This window comes from Muntiacus reevesi, chromosome 1 (genome assembly GCF_963930625.1).
Source record: "Muntiacus reevesi chromosome 1, mMunRee1.1, whole genome shotgun sequence".
NCBI lineage: Eukaryota > Metazoa > Chordata > Mammalia > Artiodactyla > Cervidae > Muntiacus > Muntiacus reevesi.
In genome coordinates this window covers 283,708,438-283,732,666 of record NC_089249.1, presented here as the reverse complement: position 1 = coordinate 283,732,666, position 24,229 = coordinate 283,708,438, and the positions used below count along the sequence as shown (strand labels likewise).

General features: G+C 46.8%; 1 protein-coding gene across 1 annotated transcript in view; it reads right to left on the bottom strand.

Annotated features, from left to right (window-relative positions):
- The window catches only part of MAN2A1 (mannosidase alpha class 2A member 1), a 191,308-nt gene extending 173,351 nt beyond the window's left edge, over positions 1-17,957 (bottom strand). The window contains exon 1 of the mRNA XM_065923691.1: positions 17,785-17,957. Within this exon, the coding sequence (XP_065779763.1) occupies positions 17,785-17,919 (135 nt within the window). The 5' untranslated portion in view covers positions 17,920-17,957. The remainder of the gene's footprint in view (positions 1-17,784) is intronic.
- Positions 17,958-24,229: the final 6,272 nt, after the last annotated feature.

Sequence of the window (24,229 nt, the reverse complement as noted above, 5' to 3'; positions counted from 1 at the left end):
TATAAGCCACTGTTTGTTATGACTTATTAGGAAATTAATACACCTTCATTGACTACACTAAAGCCCTTGACTGTGAGGAACACAAAAAAATGTGGCAAATTCTAAAAGAGATGGGAATACCAGACCCACACCTGCCTCCTGAGAAAACTGTATGCAGGTCAAGAAGCAACCGTTAGAACTGGACATGGACTGGTTCCAAATTAGAAAAGGACTGAATCAAGGCTGTATATTATCACTCTGCTCATTTAACTTATATGCAGAGTACATCATGCGAAATGCCAGGCTAGATGAAGCACAAGCTGGAATCAAGATTGCCAGGAAAAATACCAATAATCTCAGATATGCAGATGACACCACCTTTATGGCAGAAAGTGAAGAGGAATTAAAGAGCCTGTTGATGAAAGTGAAAAAGGAGAGTGAAAAAGCTGCCTTAAAACTCAACATTCAAAAAAAGATGATCATGGCATCACTTCATGGCAAAAGATGGGGAACCAATGGAAACAGTTACAGACTTTATTTTCTTGGGCTCCAGAATCACTGCAGATGGTGACTGCAGCCATGAAATTAAGACATTTTCTCCTTGGAAGAAAAGCAATGACAAACCTAGACAGCAAATTAAAAAGCAGAGGCATTACTTTGCCTACAAAAATCTGTCTAGTCAAAGCTTTTGTACAGCCAAAGCTATGGTTTTTACAGTAGTCATGTACAGATATGAGAGTTGGACTATAAAGAAGGCTGAGCACCAAACAATTGATGCTTTTGAACTGGGATGCTCGAGAAGACTCTTGAGAGTCCCTTGGACTGCAAGGAGATCCAACCAGTCCATCCTAATGGAGATCAGTCCTGGGTGTTCATTGGAAGGACTAATGTTGAAGCTGAAACTCCAATACTTTGGCCACCTGATGCGAAGAGCTGACTCATTTGAAAAGACCCTGATGCTGGGAAAGATCAAAGGTGGGAGGAGAAGGGGACGACAAGAGGCTGAGATGGTTGGACGGCATCACTGACTCGATGGACATGGGTTTGAGCAAGCTCCAGGAGTTAGTGGTGGACAGGGAAGCCTGGCGTGCTGCAGTCCACGGGGTCAGAGTCGGACACGACTGAGCAACTGAACAACAACAACAACGCAGCTGGCAGAGAGCTGACCTAAACAGAGCTCAGCAAGCGTCCGGACCGTTGCAGGCAGTGTAAGGACGTCTGTCCAAATGCGCGTAGGAGAGGCGGAGGGCTGGGAGCGTAAAGAGCCGGGAGCTTGTACCATGGGGCAAGGAAGGTGAGACCATGTGACTTTATAAGCTGCTTTCCCAGGGGTGTTGTGATCTAACAAGATTATATATTATCTTTACATAAAGGAGGCGGGAAAAGACATGGTTAAAAATGTTTTCCCAGGAAAGAAACACCCATACCATCTGTGTGGACGCTTCGGGATCAAAGAACAAAAAGCACTTAAAGCTCCTCTGGAACTGTGGGGAAGCGGTGGGGTCAGAGGTGACTGCGGTTTGCCTGGTAAATACCAGGGTAACCAGGGCCAAGGAGGCCGAGGTGGAGGAATGTGAGCACATCTGCCAGGACAGGTGAGCCGGGGGAGGGGGGCACCAGGAAAGCGAGAAGAACGGCCCCTTATTTTTGCTGAGGCAGCTGGGGAACTGAGGGGGGGGTGGGGCGGCAGCCTAAGCAATCAGGACACGCTGGGGAGGAGCAGAAGGGGCCATCAGACAGCTCCACGGTGGTGTCACACAGACAGGCTCTCTGAACGGCAGGAGCATGTGTGAACCCGAGTGGTCAGTTCCAAAGTGAATTTAAAGCAGTGTGGACAAATGGGATCACCCAGAGAGAGAGTGCACAGATCTGCCTTTTATCATTTTGTGAAAGGCTCACCAGGCAATTCTCACACATCCTCAGTTAAGATCCACTGCATTAAAGCTAAATATGGGAACAGTGATTTGGTAAAAGAGAGTCCGCATTTCTAGCAGGCGTGTCACCGTAACCGCCATAGCCCAAGGCAGTTAGCTGCTGTTGAACTATTCAGAAAAACCCTTCTATTGAGTCAGATCTCAGTAGGAAGCATTTTGGTTTGACTGAATGACAAGTCACCCAGGTGACCACTTACCCCTTAAGACGTGCACTGCTCAGGCCAGAAAGAGTGTGAACTACAGGGTGGCCACAGTTAACATACGTAACTCTATCAAACAAGCCACAAACCAGTCACTAATGACCTCTCCATGACTTCCCACACCTAGAGCTTATCATGCCTGAAGCTCTTCCAAGGTACTGTCTTTGTGCTTCTACTTGTCCATCCAAGGAAATAAACGCCCTCATGATGTGAACACAAAGAATACTTAATTACTTACTACCCTATCAAAACACAGGGGCCAAGGCACTCTCTGCCCCGGAAACCATCCCTCATAGATCACGCACCTGCAGAGGCGCTACAGTCACAAAGGCAGCGTGCTGGAGCCGAGTCACTCTGAAGGGGCGAGCTGGGACTCCACATCCACCAGCCCTTACTTCCAGCAGGGGGCCCGAAAGAGTCACGGCCGCATGTGGACAACCACTCCGCAGCTGCTGGAATCCCTGCAAAGCCCCGACCCAGAGAATCAGCAGGCCTGGCCCTTGTGATCCCAGCCTCCCCACCTCCCAAGGCACGGTCAGCACTCCAGCTGCCAGCAGCACTCTGCAGGCTCTAGGACACAGCTGTCCTTCCCCCTGTGGGTTCCCAGCGTTCACGGAGGTCAGAACCCAGCCACCCCACCCACACTAACCCAACGCAGCTACCAGAAACCACCTCCTGTTGAGGCAACATTTTAGGCACAAAGGCACTGTATAAAGTGAAGTTTTGCAAAACGGGCATCTTTTTAAAAATTATTATGAGAACGAGGGCTTGTAGATAGCACAAAATGTTTCAGCTGTAAAATATTTTCATACAGTGCAATTTTATTACTTTCAAATACATTTAATAACTACAATTGACATTAGCAAATTAGGTGCTGGCTAATAGAATTCTTTCTTTAATTCCACACTTTGCAAACTGTTCTAAGGAACATTACTTTCCTTTATATTTTGCAACATTTTAAAAAACCACACTGATTTTTCTTCTAAAACATTTCATATTTTAATGGAATTTCTACTCTTAAATATAGCACTCGGAAATAATATGTCAACATTGTATCCCACCCAAGAACCTGCATAAAAGTTCATGAGACACACTTTCAGAATGCAAAAATTCCCAGAGAACCAGGGTTATATGTCATATATTTATCTCATCAAAGACTCCTGGTCTATGTTGTTAATCCGTCTCATATTTTTTTGACATATGCCTGTCTTTGTACACAAGGGTTATTATGCATGATCTATTTATACTACCTAAACTCATTTTCCATGAAGGAAAGGCATATATTATATTTTAGGTTCTCCTAATAAAAGTTCTATCAACATAATTTTAAACAAATAGTTTTGAGAAACATGATTTTAATGTAAAAAGAGAGTAACTGCCAATCATGGAAAAAGCAAAACAACCTAAACAGCATTAGCCTATTAAAATAAACGCAGTTGTCATGTCTAAGACAGCGTTTCACACAGAAATTGTTCAGGGGAGCCTCCTGAAGGCAGGACTGTAGTAAGCAGGTAATCAGTCTACCTTCAGTCTTCTTTACACTAACCATTTCCTGAATAAGCCCCTCTATTCCTTACTCACAAGAGACAGGTGTTTAGACAAGACCCATCTTAATTATTATAAATTCTGAATTTCCTTACTTTTATTTACAAGCATCAAAGATTCTGAAGTTCTACCAATCCTTTCCTCCTGGTGCTGCTGCTAAGTCGCTTCAGTCGTGTCTGATTCTGTGTGACCCCACAGATGGCAGCCCACCAGGCTCTGCCGTCCCTGGGGTTCTCCAGGCAAGAACACTGGAACGGGCTGCCATTTCCTTCTCCAATGCGTCAAAGTGAAAAGTGAAAGTGAGGTCGCTCAGTCATGTCTGACTCTTAGGGACCGCATGGACTGCAGCCCACCAGGCTCCTCCATCCATGGGATTTTCCAGGCAAGGGTAGTGGAGTGGGGTGCCATTGATCCTCTCCTAGTGACTTTATAAAAATTGGTATGATGGCGAGCAGACTTGTAGTGGCCAAGGGGTGGGGGATGGATGAGGAGTTTGGGATTAGCAGACGCAAATTACCACACACAAACAAGAAGGTCCTACTGCGGAGCATAGAGAACTATGCTCAACATCCTGCAACAAGCCATCATGGAAAAAACATGAAAAATAATGTGCAAATATCATGTATATGCATAACTGAATCACTCTGCAGTAATTAACGCAACACTGTATATCAACTATACTCCAATAAAATAATTGTTTTTAAAAAAAGGGTCTGAACCAGCTGCTCTACAAGGGTGCAGAGGGGCATGATGCCTGCTGTGGGCACAACAAATGTGACAGTGTGAGGCACGCAGCATTTCAGATACAGAAACACAAAACAGCAACCTGCTAAATATCACACTATCAGCTACCAAAGATGAGTTAGAGATATACATTTGTTGGGTTCTTCATTTTTTTTAAACAATTACTGGTTAAATCTCCCCTGAAAGTCACAAGAAGTATCTTGCATCTTGAGTGACGTCATTCGGCCCTAAAAATTTTCAAGAATTGCCCTGAGGACCAAAAGAGTTCTTCAGTTTGGGGTGGGAGTGGTGTGGGGGCCGGTCACCAATCAGATGGGAGAGGCTCGCCTTTACTATAAACAAGAGTAGTTGGGGGTGTTCGCAGACGTCCGAGATCTTCAGACCGACCTTGAGCAGTGAAGCCCTTTAAACTCCTCTCTCTCTCCCTCTCCCTCCTCCAGCCTCCAACACAAACCCGCACACATAATCTATTTTCATTCTTATAACCTAGAAGAAATAATTCCGAACCAGAATTTGGGCCAAAGATGAGATGGGCCTTTTTTCATTTCCTACCAAAACGCTTCTTTGAAACCCTTCCTTGGGATAGCATTATCTGTTCTGAGATATGCTCATCAATACGCTGGTTTCTGACAATTTGAGTACAAGGGGCTGCCTTTTATTAACATCCACTACACAGCACTCTTAACCTAGGACGCGTGGGTTCTGGCTGTAAGGAATGTTGCTTGGCGCTCTGCTCTCCGTTCACAAAGCGAGTCCCAAGTGCGCGCCCCATCCGTCTGTGCAAGGCTGCTCACCGCCTCTCCCTCTGGCACACCAGCCCACTTGACTATTTCCACACACAACCACCTCATCACAAACCAAACTGAACCTGGCTTCCCAAATCAGCTTATCCTTCCAACTACTCCCTTCTCCAAACAGTACAAGCAGTCTCCAAACACCCCAAAGGACAAAGGTGGGAGAATTTGTTTTAACTCCAGTCACCTATCGTTACCCTTTATCAAATCTGTGAGGAAGCCCAGATGCTTCTTTTCACAAAACGTCTCCACATTTCCCCTCTGCCTCTTGATTCCAGCCAATTCAGCACTGTTACAGGGATTTACTGCCTTCTGTCTGTATTACTGCAAACAGATTCTCAGCTGCCTTCCTGCTTCTGAGTCTTCCTACACACTGTTACCAGAATAATTCAGACTGAATATTCTCTTAGCTTCCTTCCAGGTCTAAAATTTTTTATGAAATTAATTCTCCATCACTGATTCTCTCAAGCAGCGTCCTGACATACTCAACAATTCTGAACGGTTCACCCCCACCCAACTCATAATTCCCCGCACTGGCTCTCAGAGCAATTCACAAGCGGATCCCAGACTCCCTACTGTGTTTTCCCCAGCCACTCTACAAGTTCAAAGGTCAGAAATCAAACCAATCCCCTCAGCCCTTCTCTCGTGGCCAGGCCCCACTGGGACTCCAAGCCTTCGGAGGTGTGGTGCTTCACACAGGAATGTCCTTTCTCCCTTCAAAGTCCTACCCGATCAGGGAGGCCGAGCTCTGTCCTGTGTCATGGTCAGTGTGAACTCGGCCACTACATGAACTTAGTTCTGAATTCTAAGGCCCCTGCCCTTATACTGAAAATAGGAATTAAGAACATGGACTCTTGTTTTACTCTTAGTTCCTATACTCCCAGAACCTACAACAGTGCCTGGCACCTAACATGTACTGCTTAGAACTGCTCATCAGTAACAACTAGCATTTACTGAGCTTTTGCTATGTGCCAGGAAGTCTCCTAACTTCTCAAAATTAACTCTTAAAGAATAACTAAACGTTCAACTGTCTCCAGCCGTCTCACAAATGGCAGTTGTGTCTCCACAACTAAGCAGCTCTGTCAAAGCAAGGAACATGCCCGGCAGGTCGATCACAACCTGCACGGTACCTGACACAGCGAGCCAGCAAAGGGCGCCGGCGACAGCACAGGAGGGAGCTCCCTGAGGGACGGGACAGCAAGCATGCCCAGGGATGCTGTCATAAGGTACGGGGCACAGACCAAAAAAGACTGCTGAGGGCCAGTCTGCACGTCTCTGTCCTTATCTGAAAGACCAAACACTAAACTACCAACCCTGGAAGGACCTGCCCAACTCCAAAACTTCCGTGGTGTTTTCATATGACTTTTCCGGGATTCTGATGACTGCCGAGAGAATGACTACCTCACTGGATTTTAAAACATGCACATTCAGGATGACTTTATGCAGAAGAGAACTCTGAGAATGATTCATACTGTCAGGCTTCCATCCTCTAACGCTCCAAGGGTAAAACTGTTGCCACAAAGGCCGAGACCACGCCTGCGGCAGGGAAGAGCAGGCAAGCGCTGCAAAGGGCGCCCTCAGCCCAAAGCAGAGCTGCACCCCGGAGAGGGAGAGCCCCCGCCTCCGCCACAGAGCTAGACACCAGCAGGCAGGGGCAAAACACGCCTTTACAAGACAACGGCCATCGGCAGGTCCCCTGGCTCTCCAGACCCCGCTTCAGGACAGGGAGGTTCACCGGTAGGATCAGGCCTCACTTGAGACCTGCTCTGCCTCTCCAAAAGGCGTTTCATTTCTCTAGACTTCTGAAGGCGACGACATGCAAAGGGAGCCAGTGTGGAAATCTACTTACATATGAAAAATGAATATATTTTAAAATCAGGGAAAAAACTTTAACGTTGCATCACTCAATGAGATGTATTACACCCATTTTGTTCATGTGAAATGTACTGCATTTTAATGGTGACAGCAAAGTCTCTGAGGATGTAAATGGGAGTGGCCTGTGCCACAAGGAACGATAAAAATCACACATAATCTTTAAGAAGCTTGAAGACGGCTCAGAACCAATGGAATTAATCACTCCTGGACAAACAGACTAGCACAGGGCCCGCCGACACCCTGGAAGTCAGTTCCTCGCCTCCACGCTCACCAGTCCTCGGGCTCCCAGAGATGATTGCTGAGTTCTGGCCTGGATCTCTGGCTTATGAAGAAGATACCTGGACTTGGGCAATCTAAGCAGTCAGATTAGACTCAGGATTCAGTCCACCTGTGAATTACAACAAATCTAAAATCCAATAAAGTCACGGTGTGCATCTCAAGACTATGGATCAATTTTGCACAGTTCATGCCCCAGAACCCTCCATCCCAGAGCAGTCACAGGGTAAGAAATCTTTAGGAGGGAGAAGAGAAACAAATGAAACATGTCAAGCATATCAATGCTATAACACAGAAGTTCCCCAAGGACATCTGAAAAATCCATGAAACATGCAGACAACAGGAGTTTTAAACGATACTCTCAAAACACAAACTAAGTTTGAGTAATGCTAACCTAATAACCAGCTTACAAGAATTTTGTTTGTTTTTAATTAACCCACACTGTTTGCTTCCAATGTGAATGACAGAGAAACACAGCTTAAAGCAGGGGTTGGCGAGCTTCTGCAAAGGGTCAGACAGTAACTTGGGCTTTGTGGGCTTCGCTGCTTTCATCCCAACCACCCATCTCTGCCCTGGCAACACAAACACAGCCAGAGACGATTCGATTCAGAGGAACAGGTGTGACCACATCGTGAACTATTTAACCATGTAAAAATGTAAGCTCCAGTCTCACATTGTGGTCCTACAACAGGCAGCAGGCCCTACTGGGCTGAGTTACCTGACTTCACCAGAGTTCAAGCCCAGAGGCCTGGGAAAAAGGAAGGAAGCAGAGCACTTGCCCAGAATGTCCCCTTGTCCTACCCCTATCTCCACCCCCTTCTTTAAAAAGCCTAGTTAGGACAAAATGAAGTGAACAGGAAGGAAGTCTCCAATGGTGACCTTCTAGTTTCCTTCCCAGCCTTTTCTGATCTCAAGAAGGAATAAAAAATGCAGTAACCAAAGTCATCAGAATTAGAAGAAATAAAACAAGTAATACTCTGAAGAAAGTAAATAGCTTGCCTGAGAAAGTTTCAGACCTCTCAAATTATTTTTGCATATGCCTTTCATACTACCTTATTACTAATCAATATATCTTATCTTCCTGTGCTAAAAGGCAAGGGGAATAAATCTAAACCTTTAACTAAGTTTGCATAAAGGAAAAGATGGCTTATGTACTATCATTTGATCAAATGTTTTTCTCAGAATAAAACACTTGCCCAATTATTTTTTAATTGTTTCATTATAATAATATTCCGTTTTTAACTTCCATACGAACATAATCTACTCTTGTATTTTCTGTAACATATTGTAATGACGAATCCTAAAAATGTAAGTGAATTTTGGGCATCTAGTTAAAGGACACATTTCAGTCGTGGAAAAAAAAAAAAGCTAGTTATCCCTGAGTGTTAGAATTAAACCTTCTGACTTAAACGTAAGACATGACACCATAAAATCCCAGGAGAGAACACAGGGAAACATACTGTGACATGACCTGCACCACTGCTTTCTTGGCTTTTCCCAAAGCGGTAGAAACAAACGCAAAAACACACAAACGGACCTGCTCAAACTTACAAGTTTTGCTGCACAACAAAGAAAACCATAAACAAAAAGACAACCTACAGACTGGGAGAAATTATGAGCAAACAATGAGACCGACAGGACTTGATTTTCAAAATATACACGTGGTTCATACAACAAGAAAACACAGTCAAAAAATGAAAAGAAGACCTAAACAGACACTTCCTCAAAGAAGACATACAGATGGCCAATAGGCACAAGAGAGGAGATGCTCAACATCTCTAATTACTAGAGAAATGTAGATCAAAACTACAAGAGGTACTACCTCACAATGGTCAAAACGGCCATCATTAAAAAGTCTGCAAATAAGAAATGCTGGACAGAGTATGAAAAAAAGGGAACCCCCCTACACTGCTGTTGGAAATGAAAATTGGTGCAACTCCTATGGAGAACAGGAGGGAGGTTCCTCAAACAACTAAAAATAGAGTTGCCATGTTATCCTGAAATCCCATTTCTGGGGATATACAGACAAAACTATAATTCAAAAAGAGACATGTACTCCTATCTTCATACTAAGTTAGTTGCTCAGTCGTGCCCAACTCTTTGCAACCCCATGGACAGCAGCCCGCCAGGCTCCTCTGTGCATGGAATTCTCCAAGCACGAGTACTGGAGTGGGTAGCCTATCCCTTCTCCAGGGATCTTCCTGACCCAGGGATCAAACCTGGGTCTCCTGCATTGCAAGTCGACTCTTTACCATCTGAGCCACCTGGGAAGGCCCCTGTGTTCACAGTAGCACTACTTACAATACCTAAGACGGGGGGAAATCTAAACGTCCATCTGCAGATGAACAGGCAAAGAAGATGCGGCACACACACATATGATGGAGTATCACTCAGAAATAAAAAAAAGAATGAAATAATGCCATTTGAAGCTACATGGATAGACCTAGAGATTATCATACTAAACAGACTGAGTCAGAAACAGAAAAACAAATACTGTATGCTATCACGTATATGTGCAATCTAAAATATGACACATACACACTTACCATGAAACAGAAACAGATCCACAGACAGAGAGAATAGACTTGTGGTTTCCAAGGGGGTAGGGGGCAGGGTTGGACTGGGACCAGCAGAGGCAAACTATATATACAGAATGGATAAACAACAAAGTCCTAATGTATAGCCCAGGGAACTACATTCGATACCCTATAATAAACTACAATGAAAGAGAACATGTAAAAGAACACACACACACACGTATGTGTAACTGAATAGACTTTGCTATACCCCAGAAACGAGCGTAATATTGCAAATCAACTCTAATTAAAAAAAACAAAGAACTGAACCTTTTAGTCACTTTTTCCTAAAATGCAAAATTACAACATAGTGCGATCAGCATAAAGAACACGTCTTTGGCGAGAGTGAAGTCAAAGAGGTTTTCAAAAGGGTTGATTTTTCCTCAGGAGGCCATTTAGCAACGTCTGGAGACATTTTTGGTAGCTCCCAGTTGGAGAAAGGTGTTTCTGGCATCCCCTGGGTAAAGACCAGGGATGCTGCTACACTTCCTAGGATGTGCACGGCAGTTCCCCACACTGAAGACTGCAGGCACAGACGTCAACAGCACAGGCAGTGAGGCAGCCAGAGGAGGAGCACGCGCAAGTCTAAACCAGGGTGTGCCAAGGGTGATCCTTTCTTTAGAAATAGTTAAATTTACAAATTCAACATAAAACATTTACCAGCTACCAACTATGCACTGGGTGGCATAAAAGTATAAATAACATTACCTTAAACTTAAGTACACTGTCTCACAGAAAAACTACACTGTAACCTCAGGAGACTGAATTTACTCCACTCAAATTATTTAATTCTTCCCTATCATAAAGCAAATTCAGCAATACCCAAGCACTAGGTCTGAATTCCATTTCAGTACAATCGACCCTCAAACCTGTTTGAACCTAAACACGGTTTCGACCTTAAAAATAGCAGTTTTGCTATTAACACCTATTACTGAAACAGAAACCCGTTTTAGCTAAAATGGTCTACCTCCTCTCCTGATCAACTTGCTAATCACAACTAACAGAAGCAAAATTTGCTCTTTAGAGTTCCTCCTCCTCTCTTGAGTTCTCCATTTCCTGTAAAAGATGGTGCTACCAGGACAGAAGGTACAATCCAGCAGCTGGAGATGGTATCCTAGTTGTTGAATATCCTCCTGTTTCCTTAAAGATTACCATGGAAATGAGGGAACAACAAGGGAAAACTAAGACTGCTGGATTTTAAAAACTAAGAGCAAAGCAGAGAATCAGCAGCAGCTACTGATCTACTCCTTTTGGGAAAATCTCAACACTTAGTCCAGTCTGTTAAAAAAAAAAAAAAAAAAGCCAAACTTTTAACAGCTATCACAAATAGCAATAGCTGACTTAAAAACAACAAATAAAAGTGGTAATTTCAATCAATGTGTTATCCACAGCCCAGATATCCCTTAATGCTAACTAATGAGTCACAGAGAAAATCTCTTTTAGATAAATAGGATTGCAACATCTCCCAAGCAAATGTATTTGGTTAAATCCTAACAGCAGTGCTGATCTGGAAATAAAACATTGAATTCAACTTAAAAATTAATAAACTTAAGCCTTCAAACCGGGTGCAGTCCTGAGTGTCTGTCCATAGGAAGACCCTTTAGCCTTAGTGAAACATGAAGGTAAGAGAAGCGCTGAAGGACTGCTGGACTCGGGAGGAGGAGGAGGAAACCAACTCTCTTCAGGGGCTTTCCTGTTCGTTTACTCATTTCTCTGAAATCCCTGGATGCCACCCTGATCAAAGTTCCATCACTTCCCAGAAGTCACAGATCTCAAACAGAAGACCTCAAGAAGTGAAACACACTCTCTGATACACACCTGCACAAACCCCAGCAACAAGTGCCACAGTTTATAAACGGAGTGCACTGGAGTGTGGAGAAGCAGAAAAGGTCATATTTCTCTATTTATTTCTCTTAAGAGTCACCGATTTTAAAAACAAGAAAAAAAAACTGGGGAACTAAGGTCAACTTTTATTAAATATATACTATGTTAACTCTTAAGAAAGTAGTACTGATGTAAAGTGTTCTAGCATATTTTTATAGTTGTATTATATTTTCACAGTCAAAGTAAAAAAAAACAAAAAAGGCAGAAAAGTCTCTCTCTACCAGTGCCTTTTTTTTTTTTTTACCAGCGCCTTTCTATCAGATTCACACTTTGTCACTTGACAAATGTTACCTGGGCACAAAGATAAAACCTGAACTTCAATTTTACATTTTCCATCAATCTCAATCTCTGAACTTTCAAGAGGTAAAATTAATCCCTATATCATATGCTATACTAAAAATTGATAATTTGTTATATACAACCTGAGTCATTAATTCTCCAGATCCAAATATAAGACTTTAATAGGCCATCTGCTTAAACACAATGTAGATGGTAAGCAGCCTGTGAAATCTACTTATGGGAAGTGATGAAGAATTTCAGGAACACCTTAACAGTGTTTCTCCTTTCCATTTGCTTGAATTCTTACATTACCTCAAAGCATATTCAGGGCACTAGGCCCCGGTCAACCTCTCATTCAGAGTGGAATTTTTATTAATTTTTCTAGCTGAGATTTATTAACCCTGAAAGAGACACACAAAAGCTACTGTTGCCTCAAGGCTTCAAAGGAATTCCTCCCAGAAACAGAGGAAAGTCTTCTAAGGACTATATCCAGGGTGGGGAAACTGGAGCACCCAGAGTTGGGCTTACTTCCAGCCGAGTCTGGCCAAGTGGTGGAAAACACAGACCTGTGGGAAGAAAGCTAGAATAACCAGCACATAGACTGCTCTCAACTGAAGACAGTTTTAAAACATACCTTGTTTACATGATGGACCATGTAAGGTTCCATGTTAACTGGAAGAAACTAAAATGGACAATTCAGAGCAAATCAATCCCTTCCTAGAGAAACCATTTTACTAGACACCAAAAGTGGTTTACAGTGACTGACTACCTTAAAGAATTCAATACCCAAACTCGTCAAAGAAATACAATTTAGTGCCACCTAGTTTCGCTGTTTGGTATTCTCATCAGATTAAGGTTTACACAGATATTAGAAGGAGTGAAAAAAATAAAAATCAACTCAAATGCTGGGATGCTATGCTGCATAATGGTTTCCATTATAACATTTAGCTCTCAAGTGAGCTGGGAAGATAGTGCAGGAGAGGTACAAATCTCAAGCATTAAACGTTTCATAAAAAGGAGCACATTCAGTGGTCTAGAACTGAACCCACAATATCTCTCAGGTATGTCTGTACAATGTGTATGTGTTTATGTGTGTAATACGTGTTGTGTGCATGCTCAGTCGAGTCCAACTCTTTTCGACCCCATGGACTGTAGTCCGCCAGGCTCCCATGTCCATGGGGATTCTTCAGGCAAGAATATTGAAGTGGGTTGTCATTTCCTCCTCCAGGGGATCTTCCTGACCCAGGGATCGAACCTGCATCTCCTGCAATGGCAGGTGTGTTCTTTACCATTGAACCACCTGGGAAACTCTATGCCTATACCATATGACCCAGAAATTGTACTTCTGGGCATTTTTCACAGAGAAATCAGGACATGTGTTCACACAAAAACTGCATGTGAATGTTTGTAATATCCATAGCAGCTTTATTCAAAATAAACTATCCCAAACTGGAAACAATCCAGATGTCTTTCAACTGGATGAATGGTTAAACAAACTATGCTCTATGGAATACTACTCGATAGTAATAAGGAAAAAATAAAAATGAAAAGATAACAACATCAACAAAAAATAATAAGGGACAAACATGTAATAACCTGGATGTCTCTCCAGAGATTTACACTGAGTGGAAAAAGCCAATCCCCAACGGTTGCACGCTATGTGATTTCACTAGTCATTCTTGAAATGACAAAACTACAGAAATTGAGGAGCAGATGAGTAGCTGCCAGGGGCTAGAAGGGGCAGGGATGGGAAGGAAGTGGTTGGGGCTGCTGAAGGGCAATGTAAGGGGTCCTCGTGCCGCGGGAGTACTCTGTATCTTCACGAGATCAAGACATCAACATCCAGGGCGTCACCCTGCAGTTTTGGAAGATGTTACCGCTGGAGGAGACTGTTAAAGGATACATGTTATCTCTTTGTATTATGACTTATACTTGCTTGTGACCCCACAATTATTTCAAAATCAACAAATTTTTTAAGAGCATCAAAGGAAAAAAAAAAGAAGCAGCACATTCCTTAGGTCTTCATATTAAAAATTCCTTTAAAAAAAAGTCATACGCTAAGAAGCCACACAGCAACACGCTCTATTTTCTACAAGGAAGCGGGGGCCTAAACAGTAGGCAAAGGATCACTAAGGGGCAGTACAGCGTAATGGCTGAGAGCTGAGACTCCAAAGGCTGCCTGCTGAAACCTCAGCTTTTAGCTGGTGACTTTGGGCAAGTTACCCTCTTCATGCCTGAGCTTCCTCACCTACTAGATGGTGACTGTGTGAATGCAGTTTATCAAGTAAGACTAAAACACATAAGCTAGTATCAGACTTACAAGGGTATAAGAATATTTATCCAGTCCACCTGCCTGGGGATTCAGTGACTCTTCAAAGCTAAATCAGCAAAGGTGTCTTTTGCACTGAAGACCCAGTATGAAAATCTAAGAAAGACAAACAAGTATAAAAAGTTCTACTTTACAAACCCTCTCCCCCTGCGCACAAAACAAAATACACACAGGGCCTTCTCTTCCAGCAGTTACTGTCACTTTCCATTAAATGCTTTATGTTCTAAGCAGAACTTCAGTTCCTTGATGAGAACTAGGGCTGGATGCTAAAATATTAGAATTAACTTCAATTAAGACTTTCTAGAGACCAAATGAGTCACTCACTTCTTTAGAAACAGTCAAATATCAAGGTTGCCAGAGAAGCCAACCTCAGATGTTTGCATAAATCATTTCCAAGTGATCTTCAAGTCAAACCCAAAGGATATTACTCAAGATAACATTCTGAGTAAGATCAGTTTTTATGGTTTTCCCTGTAATGGAGAAAATTCTAAAAGTGGTACTACTGGGGCAAAAATCACATTAAGTTAAGCCCCAAAATTATACAACATATTTTAGAAAGGCTTAAAACTCCAGGGTGTCACCGCTCCCCCCACTTTTTTTAAACTGTTTATCCAGTCTCATCAACAAGCAGTGGACAAACTCTAAACTCCGTATTTAACGATACCCCACAGTGCCCATCCCACCGTATTTTCTCCATAATCTACCACCTAAAAGTGTAGAGAGCACAGCGACTGCAGCCCTCAGAACAGAGCCATTGCTGCGCATCACTACGCCATTACCAGGTAACAGGTCCTGCTCAGCTATTGGTTGGCACCACAGTGGGCCCCGCCCACTGGCCATTACCAGGTAACAGGTCCTGCTCAGCTATTGGTTGGCACCACAGTAGGCCCCGCCCACTGGCCATTACCAGGTAACAGGTCCTGCTCAGCTATTGGTGGCACCACAGTGGGCCCCGCCCACAGGCAACCAACGGTCAATCAGAGCCCGTTAGTGGTCCTGCTCAGCCATTGGTTGGCACTGCCCCGCTCACTGGCAACCAACGGTCAATGAGGGTTTCAGCCTATGGTTGTAGGGTGGTCATCAGGTGGAGAGTGAGGCAAGAGGTGGCTCCTGGCCTTCTCCCCCCGCCCCTCTGACCTGTTCTCTGGCCTTGGGCAAGTGGATGAACTGCGGGTCCCAGGGAACAGGCTGAGAGCTAGGTCCTGCCGGGCTCCAGAGCCCTCCCCAAAGTCACCGCTAGCCTTGGCCCAGGGCTTCCCGGGCAGCTCGGCTGGTGAAGAACCCGCCTGCAGTGCAGGAGTCACTGATTCGCCTCCCGGGTGGGGAAGCTCCCCTGGAGAAGGGATAGGCTACCCGCTTTCGTATTCTTGGGCTTCCCTGCTGGCTCAGGCAGTAAAGAATCCACCTGCAATGCAGGAGCCCTGGGTTTGATCCCTGGGTTGCGAAGATCCCCTGGAGGACGGCCTGGCAACCCGCTCCAGGGTGTGTGCCTGGGGAGGGAGTCCCCACGGACAGAGGAGCCTGGCGGGCTACAGTCCAGGGGGTCACAGAGTGTTGGACATGACTGAGCGACTAAGCACAGCGCAGCACCCCTTGGCCCAGGCCTGGAGGCGGCGGTGACCCTCTCCTCCGTCCCTGCCTCTGTGACCTGATGGCAGCGGCCATCTGCACGGCAGCAGCCTGAGCCCCGGCCCACTGTCCTGGCGGCCGGAGGACTCGGTGGGCCAGCTGGGTCCGGGGCCGGCTCCTCAGCGATGACCGGGGCAGGGTCTAGGGCCCTGGCCCTGAGGGAGCCACCGCTGAGACCGCCTCCTCTTAGCAGGGACCCGGACCTCGGTGGGGAAAGTTGTGCCTGGGGATCTCACCCCCCCCCCTTTTTTTTTGTCAAGACAGAGAATAATATTCGTTACATAGAAAGTTACAGAAACATCCTTACCTGACCATGACTTGACTTCAAGAATAAAGGGTTTGACACCAAGAAGTCTGCAATTAACCATGCCCCTCCCTCACCTTTTGCTTTTAAAAGGGCTTTCATGAAAGTTTTGAGTAAATTTGGGGCTCTTAAGACATGAGCCACCCATCTCCTTGTATGGCCCTTGTATGGCCTGCCTCTGTTCCAAACTCCAATGTTTTAGTGTTGTTTGGCTTCACTGTGCATCAGACACACAATTTGTATTTTCAATAACAAAAGCAAACGATTTTAAATTTTTGGATACATGTTTACAATCAGATTATTAATATCATCTACAAAGCGTTTTGAGTGCTCTGTACTGATGACACCATTCACGATGGTGTCACATGGTCTTTTTTCACTTTCATAATAATTCGGGTAAAATTAGTCTAATTTCATTAAATTCAAGCCTTTTGCCCTAGTGTACCACCGGAAGAAAAGGCAAGAATATTCTTTCATTATTTACACTGTCACACAAAAGATAAAAAACAAAACAAAAAACGCCAACTTGTTCACGTCCTACGTTTCTCTGCTGTTAAGTAGCTGATGTATCAGCTTGTTGGGGTTTTGGGTTCTTCAGGTTCATTCATTGCAGGGGATACTACACATTACTCAGTTTTACTAAAATTTCTAGATCTTACAGATCATTGGCAAATAACTTGAAACAAATCGCACAGGCGGCGCGGTATCTTCCCAAATAGGAACCTTCCGTTCGCTTATTTTTAGTAACTTTAAATAAAAGACTGAAGATGGGTCGCTTTCCCAGTTCCTTTGACAGGGTGACCGTGGCCCGGGACGGAGCGCCCCACAGCTTCCGGCTGGAGAATGACACGCGCTTCCCCAGGTTCTCCCGACTGTGCCCAACAAACCCGAGGTAACAGCTGAAGAATGACGACACCAAAATCAACCCTACAGCTTTTCATCCTGGAGGTCCGCAACACCAAATAAACTTTCATGTCTCCGGAGACAGTGGAGTTAGAAAACAAATAAAACACCCACATGGGGTCTGCTCGATGGGTTTCCGCGACCCAGGTCGCGCAGGGGGTCTGCGGTGGCTTAACTCTGTGCTGGCGGGGGGCTCCCCAAACAGCTGTCAGGGGGCGCTGCACGCGAGCGAGCCGCACGCAGCGCCGGCGGCCCGGCCCGCAGGTGAGCGCCCCCGCAGGCCCGGGCCCCGGGGCGTGATCCCGCCACCGCAGGCCGCCCGCCCGGTACTTTGCTAACTCCGCGCGCCCCGGGAGGCGGCGGCTCCCCGGGTCGCGGCCACCGCCGTCCGAACGCCATCCGAGCGGGAGAAGGATCCGAGCCTCCCCCGTCCAGTTGGGCCTCGCCCTGCCCGAGCGCGGAGCCTCGGCGGAGCAGCGGGTAACTACGGGCCCCGCCCGCACCCCCCCGGAGCCCCACTCCCCCGGGCTCACCTGCGGGAAGGAGCCCTCGCGGCGCGGGTTCTTGGGGTAGTCCAAGTGACCCCGGTCCAGCATCAGGTAGAGCGAGAAGATCACCACGCAGAAGATAGCGCTGCCGAAAACGGTGAACTGCCGGCTCAACTTCATGTTTCCTCGATAGACCCGGCGACCGAGCACGGTCCCCGCTCGGAGCCGGCGGAGCGCGGACTCCAGGAAGCGGCGGCCGGAGGCTCCCGGCTCCTGGGCTCTCACCCTGCACGCGCTCCTCTCCGGCGCGGGCGCGGGTTCGGGCGGCGCTCCGCACCTCGTCTCCGGCGCCCCCACGCGCCCTCGGCCCGGCCCGCCGCCCTCCCCGGGGCGGGACGCCTCACGCCCGGAAGGGGCCCACTCGCCCTGGCCGCGGAGCTCCGCGCCGGCCGCCGGCGGGGCGCGCGGAGCAGGCGCAGGCAGGGTCGCCGCGCGGACTTGCTGCCGCCGTCGCGAGCACCGGGTCGGCAGGAAAAGTTTTCTCGAGCCGGGCCGGCGCGTTCTGTCCGCCCACGAGTGCGGTCGCGGCGGCCCCGCGCCGAGGGAACGGGTCCGCGGAGCCGCGGGGAAGGAAATCAGGCGGGAGGGGCCGGGCCCCACAACTTAGAGCCGGGACTGCCGGGCCCGCCCCGAGGCGCCGCCCCCGCCCGCCGGCGGAGCCCCTTCCTGCCGCTGCCGCCGCCGCCGCCGCCGCCGCCGCCGCCGGGTCCGGGCGCGCCCGGCTCTGACAGGACTTTCCTCAGAGTGCGCGCCCGCCGGCCGGCCTCCCGCCCCCGCCGCCCCGGCCTCCGGGCTCTCGGGAGCAGGGCAGCACCGGGGGGCGCTGGGGGCGGGCGGCGGCGGCGCGCGGGGGAGGGCGACGGGGCCAGGAGGGGAGCCTCCCCCGGAGAAGCCCGCTCCAGCCGCAGCCGCGAGTCCCCGCCCGCCCGCCCCGCACGCGCGGCGATGGCGGCGACCGCCGCGAAAGGCAACGCCGGCTCTGCAGCGCCCCTCGGCGCCCGCGCGCCGGCCGCCGCGAGCCCGCAGAGACAGCGGCGGAGCAGCGCCGCGCGGTCAGTGGGCGCCCGCGGCCCCGGCGCCGAGGCGGCGTCAGGCCCCGCCCCCCGACGCGCGGGCGGGGGGCGGGCGCCCCAGCGGCCAATCAGCGCGCGCCGCCCGCCCGCGCCGGCCTCTGGAGCGCCGCGGCGGGAGGGCGGCCTCGCGGGAGGACCGACGCCGGGCCCCCGGGTCCGCGGCGCTCTCTGCCCGCCTCCTTTCGTCGCCCCGGTCTCCTGACCTCGAGGCCCAGGCCGGAAGGGCCGTGGGCAGAAACTCGTGAGGAAAAGGGGGCTGCGCGTTGTGCCTCCGTTGCCTCCCTGACTTCCGGTCAAACCTGAGGGCAGGAGCCCCCGACAGGTATAGACACCGGCCGCAGAACGTGCGGGAAACCGGCCTGTGCCGGCCGGGTAGCCACTGCGTCTCAGCTCGGCTCACCCTTTTTGGCTGCACTGGGAAAATGGATCTGGGCCTTGTGAAGTGAGCGTTCCTCTGCCAGCAGAGGCGGACGCCTTGTCCGTGGAGAAGGCTGAAGAGACGTTCCGGGAAGAATTGCGTTTTCTGCCAGGTTTTGGTGTATCGGCAGGCAGGCAGGGGCAGCATACCTTGCTCTCCCCGTACCGCGCTCCTGTGTTGCTCAGGGGCCAACGGTTAGCTAGCACTTCGCCAACTCTTTTTTTTTTTTGTAGTTCAGTCGCTCAATCGTGTCCGACTCTTTGCGACCCCATGGACCGCAGCACGCCAGGCCTCGCTGTCCATCACCAACTCCCGGAGTTTACCCAAACTCACGTCTATCTAGTCAGTAATGCCATCCAAACATTTTTGTAGTAGAGGGGCTAAAAATAGACTCGACATCCTGAATAATTTTCTGAGCACCCTGGAGGCAAGATGCAAGATTCATACCAAGCTCCAGAGGGCGGATTTTTCACGCGGAATAGCACCGCAGTGCTTTATCTGCCATGCAGTGGGCCAGGCACTGCGCTCTCCAGTCAGGTCTGGGTCTTAGCCCTGAGAAGGACAGGGGGAGCTCATCTTTAACAACTCTGTCTCCTAACCCCAGGGTTATTTATAAGTCTGACTCCTTATAGCGGCTATTTCTGTATTTTCACTCATCTTACTAGTGAATCTCTCATTAGTCCAAAACCCTGTGGTAGTTAATAATTCTTTTTATTAAGCTTTTTTTATAGTCCCAAGAGATGGTTCAGTTTGATTGGACACCTGGGCTTGAGCTGGGTGCTGAATTTCTTCACAGAATCAAGAGGCTAGGACTTTGTGGTGCTGGGGGCATCTCAATTAACCAGCCACCTGTGGACTTTGTGGTGCCGGACTACAAGTGCCTTGGGGCCCCAAGTGGCAGTTACACTGGACTGTTACAGCTGTGAGGTAACTGTAAGGACTGTGGTGTGAGATGTATTCTTTTGAGTTCCTTTGAATGCTTAAAAAGAGAAATAACAAGCACAGTTCCAAGTTACCAGAGAGATTTTGTCCAATCCTAAATGAAGCTCATTGATTGTAGCGACAAAATGATATTGCTGAAAATCAAACACATTTTCATTTTCATGTTACTGCATTACAACTTCTATCAAATTCACAGATATGCTAAGTTTCTCATGTAAAAGTTAGAGTGCTATTAAATAACAGGATCCCAAAACTTGGAGTGGGTTAGACCCAGAGAAAATGGACAATCTTGAACCCACATGTTTCTCTGAGCCCCTCTCACTATGGGAGTAGGTTGCCCTCCAGTTTCTGAAGAGGTAGACTTCCTCTGCTTGAAAATTCACCTGGGGCGGGTGCCTTGAGAGGAAATTCACATTCTCCTCAAAAACCATGGTAACCACCTTCTCCCACCAGTGTTGTCACAACTAAAATCAATTTACAGCAAGTTCCTGGGAGTATAGGTGTGCACTATGATAAGGAAGAAGCAACATACAAGCAAAGGAATGACAAGACTTTGCTAATATATAGGCAAAAACCCGGAGAACATGTGTTTGTGTGAATTCTGAGGTGTTAGACCATGGATGATGGGATGTAATAGTATGCTGAGTCAAGTTTATTGATAGAGTTTTTATTATATATGTTAACTCATGTAGCTAGAGGTGGTTCTAATACTTTACTTGGTTGATTGATGGAAACTTAGACTCATTGGTTGCCTTAAGTTTGTGAGGTTGAAACGCCAAGCTTCCCTGGCATAATGTGCAGCAGGGAATCCAAAATTGAGGGAAATGTTACCCTAGACTTACTGCATGTAATCTGCATACCCATCCCCCAAAGACACTCCCCTCACTGAAGAATTGAGAAATACATCCGTGAGAGGAAGACGTGCATCTCTGAAAATTTCTGTGGGTGTTTCCCTCAGTAGGCCATGTCTGACTATTAATGATGCCACTCTTGAGGTGAACTCATTGATAATGATGGGGATCACAAAACCCCCAATTAGCACAGACTACCACTGATGATGTGACACATCTGCCTTATGAAAGGGCAGCAGGTGTGTCCAGGCAATCAGAATGCCTTTGCCCACAGAGAGGCCCTTGGAAAAAGAAAGGCAACCTAAGAGAATGCTATGTGTGCTCAGTCGCTTCAGTCGTGTCCAGCTCTTTGCAACCCCATAGACTGTAGCCCACCGGGCTCCTCTGTCCATGAATTTTCCAGGCAAGAATACTGGAGTGGGTTGCCATACCCTCCTCCAGGGGACCTTCCCAATCCAGGGATTGAACCTTCTGCATTGCACATTTGGATTCTTTACCACCTGAGTCCTCAGAGAAACCCCCTTAAACTACTTGATATTTACTAAGAAGAAAAGCTCTAAATCAGGTATCCAAAATCCAACCTGAGTCACCACAGTGGATTCTCTCAGTTTTTAGACCTATATCGAGTCTCAGACCCAGAACCCCTTGATTGGAGGAGAGTCTGTGTACTCTTTAGGAATTACCTTGCACCATTGCCACAGTACATGTTGTAAATGATCCTCAACCTTGTCCCCCCGAAATGTGTAGCCATATATTAAAGTGGTACTAGAGTGGTTCTGAGGTTTTCTGGATCTTGGATCTGAATTGATGCTAATTCCTGGGGACACACAACACCACTGTGACACTTCAACTAAAGCTGACTTGATCTTGGTCAGTTGATAGATGAAGCCTTAACCATATCCAGCTCACAATTGGTCGTTAGGTCACTTGATCCACACACCAACCAACTATGTAATTATTTTGCGAGGTCTAGAATAGGTCATATCCCCATTTTGGCTTTCTTATCCATGGGATGAGGGCCATTAGAGTAGGAAGAGCTAAGTGGTTGCTCCTGGAAATTTCACTCCCTTACAAGATACTAAAGCAATTAATATTGTTACCAGGTCCAAGCTCATGCTGCTTGCTTCAGGACAAGCCAATAAATCAAGAGACAATGTGTTGAGACAAGGAATAGCGACTTTATCAGAAAGCCAGCAGACCTAGGGGATGGTGGATTGGTGTCCCAGTGAACTATCTTGCCTGGAGTTGGATGCTGGTTTCTTTTACAGAGCAAGAGGAGAAGATGAGGAGATAGAGTAAAAACGGAGGATATGTTTTTGCAAATATTTGTGAGTTCTGGCCAGATTCTGGAGGAGGTATGTTAATTTCTACTTTCCTGCAGATCTTTACAGGTCAGGATGTTTCTTGTGAGCTAAAAAAGGTATTTTATCGTGAGATCAGTCAAGGGAAGCTGGGCTCCCTGAGATGGGCCATTATGTACACTTTAAGCTATAGACAACATCCCTTAAGTAATTAACTTACAGCTAAAGTAATAGAATACAAAGGTTAAAGTGAAAGAAATAGTCCCAGTATAGAGTCAGCTTTGCTCTTCCCTGTTCAGTGTCACCATAAGAGACTTGGAAAAAAGCACGGGTGCTGATACCTATCTCATTCTCATTTAACTCACCAGTTTGGCCAGTGCAGAAGGAGATCTTAAAAATTGACTGTGGACTATTATAAACTTAGCCAGAAGGTAATTCTAATTGTGGCTGCTATCCTCAGGTGCAGTATTTTTACTGGAGCAAATCAACACAGTACCTGGTACTTGGTATAGCTACTGATGTGACCAATGCTATCTTCTCTATACTTATTTGTAAAAGCCCCCAAAAACTGGCTTTTACCTTTCAGGGCCAACAGCACGTTCCTGAGTCCAGGCTTGAACTGCTCACTGCTCAATAGACCAATAAATCAAGAGACAAGTTATTAGAACAAGGAATAGTAACTTTATTCAGAAAGTCAGCAGATTTAGAAGATGGTGGATTAGTGTCCCAAAGAACCACCTTTCTCTAGAATTCGGGCTTCTTTTATACTAAAACAGGAGGTGCAGTTGGTTATTGCAGACTTCTTGGTGTTAGAATCCTTTGTTACAGCTGTCCATGTAGATCCTATCACAATATTCTTGTAACACCCAAGAAGAAAATGTTATTCTCTGTTCTGCAACTTTTTATTTATATGTGAATGGAAAAGTGTTAGACTGTTAGTGATGAGAGTCTTGAGAATGGACTGTCTTATTTATTTCAAGCTATGGGCATCTTTCTCATAGCAAAAGCAATAGAATACAAAGGTTAAAGTAAAAGAAACAGATGAACTATCGAGCCAGATTGCTTCTTCCCTATTACAGGTATACCTCTCCATTCTCCTTACTCTAGCCTACGGAAACGTGATCATCTTGACATTCCATGAAACATCACACAGGTTCATTTTGGTGGTTCATAATGACAATAGTAGGGTGATTGGAGATGATAAGCAGGAAGCAGCAAGTATTTAATACACCTTCATAAGATGTATTTGAGCTAGAGGGCATCGGATAATCAAGAATGAGAGATAGCAACTCCAAAATGTTCCTGCAAAGACCCACACCTCAGGGGCAGAATGGCTTCTAGGATGGTACAAGCTGTACGAGGAAAAAGACATTGAGAGATAAATCCAAGCAGATGGTGTTGGTCAGAAATTATAGGATTGGAAAAAACAGGGACGTGGGTGCTGCAGACTTGGGTCGTACCACTCATCTGGCTATGGAAGGAAGGCAGCAGCACAGTTGGTAGAGGACTTCAGGTAGAACACCTGAAGCGCCAGGAAGCTGAGAACTGGGGGAAGACTCAGTAACCGCTCAACTGTTACATGTAGAACACCTGGCCTGGTGTCTCAGGGTGCTTTGGTAGCTGAATACCCATTCTTAACTTGGATCCTAGACCCTTAGGCCTCAGGACACAGCTCCTGGGTCCTTAGATCTTACACTCAAGATTGTTGACCTTTTGAATGACTTCCACCAATGATGACAGAACAAGATTAATTTTCTGGACATTAGTATGGTTGCCCCAGCTGAGATAATTCAGTCCCATGTGCTCTCTGTTTACTAGCTAAGAGAAAATTGTCTTCTATGCTTT